The 6,979-nt window shown below is 42.0% G+C and overlaps 1 protein-coding gene across 2 annotated transcripts; it reads left to right on the forward strand.

Moving 5' to 3' along the window:
• LOC6036268 (probable serine/threonine-protein kinase DDB_G0272282) lies at positions 1-6,346 on the forward strand. Of its 2 annotated transcripts, none has more exons than XM_038264000.1 (3): positions 1-240; positions 854-1,099; positions 4,461-6,346. In XM_038264000.1, the coding sequence occupies exon 3, from the start codon at positions 4,473-4,475 to the stop codon at positions 5,562-5,564; it is 1,092 nt and encodes a 363-aa protein (XP_038119928.1). In that variant the 5' UTR covers positions 1-240; positions 854-1,099; positions 4,461-4,472; the 3' UTR covers positions 5,565-6,346. The 2 variants fall into 2 exon arrangements, with proteins under 2 accessions (XP_038119928.1, XP_038119929.1); XM_038264001.1 differs by lacking the exon at positions 1-240 and adding an exon at positions 391-542.
• Positions 6,347-6,979: the final 633 nt, after the last annotated feature.

Here is a 6,979-nt window from a genome sequence, read left to right on the forward strand (position 1 = left end):
GTGCCATATTTTGTTTTCGTTCAGCAGATCATCGAAGCAGGTATTTTCCTTTCAGTAGAAAAAAAAAAAAACATACTGAATCGAAGCAAAATTTACACACCGCGCTCTCTGCGTCGACGTCGAATCATCATCACTGGCTGTGACAGTTCGTTAATAGTTGGAGCAAGGAGTTCTCCGAGTACACACAACAAACACAGGCTTAGAAGCCCCACATTTTGTACGTTTCACAATTGCGCACGGGTAAGTTTCGTTTGGGGTACTTTTGGTGTACTTATATAAGTTAAAATTGTGTGTTTTTGCGATTAGTGCTAAATTGAAGCCCAATTGCACGCTGGAAAGTGATGCAAATGTGATGAAAATATGTACCCTCGTGACGTCACGAAGACGTCGTCGTCTCTTTTGACATTTTTCACACTGCTCTGTGTTGCCTGCAGTAGGCTGTGTGTGTTGTACGTTTAAAAGGAGCAAATTGTAAATACGCAAAAGATAGTATGCAAGAAGGTGTTCAAACGACGTATTTCATGTGTTTTGGGTCAAATGTCGTAAGAGCAAAAAAAAAACTAAAATATTGCAAAATTTTCCCCGTTTGGGTTGGCCGGAACCACAGTCTGAAGGGCACTTCCTTCTTCTGCCCCACCCCCTCTCGATTAGTCTCAGTGGTTTCAATCAAACACAGTCCCCCAAGAGAGGGAGAGAAAAGTGTGTGTGTTTTCCTTTTTAGGAAACGCCATATTAAATCTTGTTTTGTTGCCGTCCCGCTCTGGAAAATTTCCTCTTCCTGTCCCGTTTCAATTTCTCGAAGTTTGCACCCAGTCGAGTCAAACACTGATCAACTCAATCTCTACGTTTGCAGAACTTGTCAGCGGTTCGCGAATTCGTCATTGAAAGTCGGTGGCATGTCAATGAACTTCCTGTTATAGAAGCATAGAGGTTGTCTAATCACCGTCGGAGTCGTCAAGAGTTCGGTTCGCAGCTTTTTGAACGAGAGACAAGAGGGCCCAGAGAAGGAAAATAAAACAGAACTAAATCAACATACAACACATCAAACCGCTGGCTGCTGGCACAGTGTATCGAAACCAGTTCTACACGCAACAAGAAGGTGAGTAATCAAGACTTTGGCTAGGTCATGTGTGTAGGATACACTGCCTAGCTCTGTGACTTTAACTCGGTAGAAAGCAACATCCAGCAGACGGTATAGAACAAGTTTGAGATGTATTAGACAAAGTCGACAGAAAGATTGGCAATCAGCTGAACCTTTGTTTGTAATTTAACTAATTCAACTGATTAATACCACTTTTTTTTATGCTTCTTTGTTCTAAAAAAGATATTGGAAAAATATATCATGATAACTTTTCAAACAAACAACATGCATGTAGCACTTCCAATTATTCAATTCAATTCGGTTTTATTGGTGAATAATCAAGATACATTAAGTTCTTTTGAGGTACATAACAGAGTTTTGGAGTTCCTTACAGCTATGTGTTACATCATAACCCATGTTGGAACAGTTATTGCTTGTAAATAAAGGTGTCACCAAGACTAAAAAAAATTAAGAAAAAAAAGTTTACTAAAATTACAAGGGAAAGGGGATAGAAATGAAGAAAGCTTAAAACCAGATCACAGTTTTTTATCCTTTATAGATGTGCTTGATCATCAGCTCCCCAAGGGCCAGGAATTGCTCCGCCTTGTTACGGCAGGTCCGAAACCGCGTCATCATCTCCCCTGCGAGAGCAAAGAACTCTGGCAGGGTAAAGAGATCTTCCCCGGTAACTTCTTGCTGGGCCGTATTGCCACTACCGGCAGCGACCACGCTGGCGAACGATCGCCTCCATCCAGGGGGGAACTCTGAGTTGTCCGCTGGAACCGTACGATGACCAGCTGCCGGCACGGTTACGCTCGTACTTCGCTGAGAAGGGTGGGACGCTGCTGCTTTCTTCTTCCTCTTTTCCTGCTCCTCGATGTAGTTTTTCCGTGCGCTGCATCCACGGTAGTTGCTGGTATGGTTACCTCCACAGTTGGCGCACTTAATGCGCGCCTTGGATTGCTCTGCCTTGTACCCTAAGTCTGCCTTGCATGGCAGTGCACACGCGGGAGGTTGCAGTTCCACGAGCCGGGGCCGAATTTCTGGCAACGGTGGCATTATGCTGTGTCCGACGGGTTCTTTGAGTAGAACCGCCAGTTTACCCAAAAACCGTCCACCGCCTTAGTTCGCCGCAGGTCTTGAATCTTGACGGTGCCGCGGTCGAAGTACAACAGGTACATGGTGTACCTGTGACTGTTGTCTTGCGCGAGAGGACTTTTATGTCACGCGGCGTTATTGCAGCTCCCGAGAGGTTCTTCTTGAGGTCGGAGATCGGGCAGTCTTGGTACCCCTGCAAGACGACCTTAACGGCAGTCTTCTGCACGGGGTCGAATGTGTAAAACTCGAAGTTTTGATGCTTCAATTTCTCCACAACCAGGTCGAAGTTCTTTTCGTCAAATGTGTAAACTTGCACTGACGACTTACCGATTTTCAGACAATATCCGAGGCCTTCCAGCAACTCGTTAACATCGTCCGCCAACGTGTCGAAAACAAAAATTGGAGGTGGTTCCGTTGGAGAATTATTCTTTTTTGGCGTCGACAATGATCTCGGAACACATCGGGGATGTAGATACTTTTTGTCGATTCCATCTGCGCTCACGCTCCCCTGCGCGATCACGGCCAACACGGCGCTGGTTTGTTTACCTTTTTGCACACGCCCGGTAGACGAACTTTGCGGGTTTTTCGAGGCCGCACTCGAACTGCCACGGCCACGGCCGGCCTTTGGCATGCTGGAGAAGTAAACTCGCGGGTAATCACAATCAACTACGGCGAAAAATTTCGAAAAAAAACGATAGAGCACTGAGCACTTGACTGCTGCATGTTCTCGAGCGTACACGGAGGTCGACTTCCAATTATTAAATAGGGTAACATCAATGGACCACGTGGACACTTTTTTGCAGCACTCAAGAAATATTGTAGCAGAGCTGCCAGAATCTAAGAACGTCGTGACTGGGCACTTTTAGAGCTTCTAGATTAATTTTGGACATATTGGTCGACAAAACTACTGAAATTTGGCAAATTTGAATAGTTAGAAAGTTGCTTTTTGATAAACTTCATTGCGTAATTTTTTCACTTGATTTAAGAATGTGGTTTTATTTATTTATTTTTTATATGATTTCCAATTTTCACAAAATTTACTTTTCTATCAATCTTTTCGTTGAAATTTCAAAGTTTTTGAATGTTTATGTCCCGTGATTTTTTTATCATAAAAATGATAATCAAAATGAAAAAGAGAAAGGCTCCCAATTTTTAGGGGGTTGTTTTGAGGCCCAAAAAGCATAAAAAACTTTGTTCTGGTTTGATTTGATCATTTTTTTCTATATATATATATTCCATCGTGCCCCTAACTATGCCATATCAGCACTTTGACGTTCAATTACAGCTCATAAAAAGCGTTTTCAACTGAAATCAAGTGATAAATAGCTCAATAGGAAGTGAGCAAGCAAGTTTCTATCAACAGTTTAGCAAATCGATCCCAAACTTTGGGAAGTTTTTAAGACCCCAAAAGGAACTGAAACAGTGCTGTGCTGGAAAATCGATTTTGATATTACACCCTACCATGATTTTTTTATGTGATGATAACAGTTTTTATAATCACATAAAGTTTAAATTGATTTTTAAATTAATTTAAATACAATTAAACTGCCCCTGATCGCATAAATGTCATTTATGCGATCAGGGGCAGTTTAATTGTATTTAAATTGATTTAAAAATCAATTTAAACTTTATGTGATCATAAAAACTGTTATCATCAAAGAAAAAAATCATGGTAATATTACATCTTTTATGTCAGAAAAAGGTGTAATTTTACCTCTTTTCTGGTGTAATGTTACTTTTTCAGTCTAAATTGAGGTAAAATTACATCATAAAAGAGGTAATATTCAACCTTCCCAAATTACAGCTTCCAAATTTACATTATTATTTACTGTGATACTCACGAAAATAAACATTATCGTTGTGTATGCTTAGATAAAAAATGATGCTAGGCAAGAAAAAAAAAAACATTTTCCTCTAAAATTTCGATACTTTGCAAATTCAAAGGATTTGACATAAAAAAACAGAAAGTAAAAAAGAAATCATGGTAAAATTACATCTAAAAATGGGTGAAAAGCTTTAATTTTACCTCTAATAATGTGTAAATTTACATCTGGCAAACGCTAGGAACAAATATCTGTCATCCCAAAAACATCAAACCGGCGATAGTTATATCTAGCTTACTAAGTCCGCGCCCTAACCCGCACGGCCATTCCGTACATTGTATACTGCATTTACTGCATATAGTTTTAATTCCAGATATAAAATATTGATTCCAGTTTTGTCTTTTGTCAGTTTTTTTTTCGTCGTCATTGTTATTTTCAATTTTATTTCCGTGTTACAGGAAAACGCAACCATGTCCACTGAAACAGAGGACGCCAATTTTGACGAAACGCTCAAGAACCTGGAGCTGCTGAGTGCCACCGTCGTCGCCGCCGCCTCCAGGTCGGACCACCCATCCGGGGTCACCACCGTCCCCAACCCGTTCCAGGTGCCGGATCTTTCCGCCGAGCATCTCCTCCAGAGGAACGAATCCATCGTCAAGCAGATATTCGGAGCTCGCTGCGAGTGTGGTGCCGAACGGGGTGGAGCGGCGACTTGCCACAAGGGATCCACGTCGGCGCATAAGCAGCAGGGCAGTCTGGAACACGGAATTATCAACCCAACTCCGTTTAAGCACAAGGTTAAGGGCGAAAAGAAGGTCATCGTGCGTGAAGCCATCTTGAAGAACATTGGCAAGTGCGTGCACCAGAATCTGGTAAAGCAAAACACTTTGTCCAAGGAGCTAACCAAACAGCAGCAGCGACTTTCGAACACGTTTCTGCCGGCACCGTCTCCGCTGAAGCCATCTCGATCGGAGAACAATCTTTCCAAGGGCTTCAACCAGGACGCCGGCGACGACATTCTAGATTTCAGGTTACTCGTCGCCCAGTGCAGCGAACTGACCCTGTCGAACGGTTCCAAGCCAGCGGACGGTCCGAACTTTTCCCGCAACAGCTTCAAAACCCTACGTCAACCGGATATCTTCGCCAGCAGCAGCCACAGTCCCATGACCTTCATCGGCCCAGCCCGTCGCAATCGGCGCGCTCGACAGCTTAAACGATACAACAGTACCTCATCGCTGGAGTCGGACAGCAGCAGCAGTGGCAACGGCAACAGCAGCACCGTCCCGGCCATCGGAGGAGGTTCAAGCAACAACAACACCAGCAGAACTCCACCCCATCACAGCTCTCATCCCCAGCATCAGCAACAAGGTCTGCAGCAATCTCCCAACTCCTCTTCGTCGTCCCCAACGGCGTCGTCGTCGGCATCCTGTTCGACGCAGGCCCGGCTCAACGGCAGCTCGATGCCCTGTGACATTACGATCGACGAAATGGCCAGCTACTTCGAAACGCTGGTCCATATTCCAAAGAAAATGTCGTCGATGGCGGAAATGATGTACATTTAAGCGGGTTGAAAATCAGCAGAGTGAGAGAGGGAGTGTGCGAGGTATAGTTTCAAGCGAAGGTGGTGATTACTTCTTTATATTTTTTCTTATTTAAACATATTACAAAACACAGGGTTAGAGCTTTCCGTAGTAGCGTCTCTTTGAGTGAGGTGAGTTCAGTGAAGAGTGAATTATACTGTAATTTGAACTCTATCAATGCCTGCACGCGCAGCTGTGCGTCGTTTCCTTAAAACTATGTTAAACATGTCCCTTTTCTCTTCTCTCTTGTGGATGTTAATGTGCTGCGAACGTAAGCAAATAAAATTTTAAACAGTGAATTTATGGAATTCGTCCCGGGCACTTCTCTTTCCACAACCATAAAACCCCGCAGTCCGAACTTTAAGTTTGCGCGCTTGTTTTACAGTTCCGAGCAATGACTAATTGTGCTTAGTTTTAATTTTTAAACATAAATCTAAATAAAACTCATAGCCGTGCGTAGATCAAATAATAATGCAGTATAAATATCTAATCTCAGTGTAAAAGTGAAACTTTTATAAGTGTAGGGCAAAATTGGTAGGCAAAATGTGTCAAGATTTTTTGGCGTTACAAAAAAACCCTTTACACACAAAAAAAACCTATCAACTGATAGAAAAATCCCCCACATATTTGTGTGAATTCGTGATGTTACAAAGTTTCAAAGCGGGTTTGAAGGTTTTTGTTTGTTTTTGGTGATTTCACGCGCGCCCGCGCTAGAAGGATCAGAATCGAACAAACAAGTGTAAAGTTCTGGAGTTTTTTTTAAAGGTCCAATAAACCAAATTTACAGTTTTTGCTTTTTGGGTGTTTTTGAAACCGCTTTGAGTCAGGGGTATTAAAAAACACCCAAAAAGCAAAAACTTAAAATTTGGTTTATTGGACCTTTTTTTTTAAAAAAAACTCCAGAGTTGCAGATATTGTCCCGCACTCTGTCCATTCGAAGCACTTTGTTTGGAAATAGAATAAAAATGTGCTGCGTTTGGATAGATTACGGGGTGAGTGAATGTATTGAGTTCACGTTATTTTTTTTCAATAAAGAAATAAAATACAATTTTCCAAAGTTTTTCAATTGCAGAGAGTTGAGAAATGTTTTTTTTTTTTTTTGAAGGTGACATCAACTTGTTCCGGTAGTTGTTCATAAAATTCAATTTCATAAGGTTTCATTCGGTAACCGGTTCCGGAGTGACCAGGTAAAGTCAGGAGACGTCCGAATGTACTTGTATTGCCATGATTTTAAATTTCATTAAATTTGGTATGCAACATGAAGCGTTTTTTGATAATAGGCTGATATGCAGATCGGAAGGAACGCAAAATTCCATATAAAAAAACGCCCAAGAAACGTTCAAGGAAAGGGTCACGAAAAGATTTTTCTTAAGCGGTACGCAGCTGAAAAGGAACAG

The sequence above is a fragment of the Culex quinquefasciatus genome, chromosome 3 (assembly GCF_015732765.1).
Source record: "Culex quinquefasciatus strain JHB chromosome 3, VPISU_Cqui_1.0_pri_paternal, whole genome shotgun sequence".
NCBI lineage: Eukaryota > Metazoa > Arthropoda > Insecta > Diptera > Culicidae > Culex > Culex quinquefasciatus.

Excerpts from the sequence above, each read along its gene's own strand:
- LOC6036268 (XM_038264000.1), top strand. The coding sequence starts at position 4,473 with ATGTCCACTGAAACAGAGGACGCCAATTTTGACGAAACGCTCAAGAAC.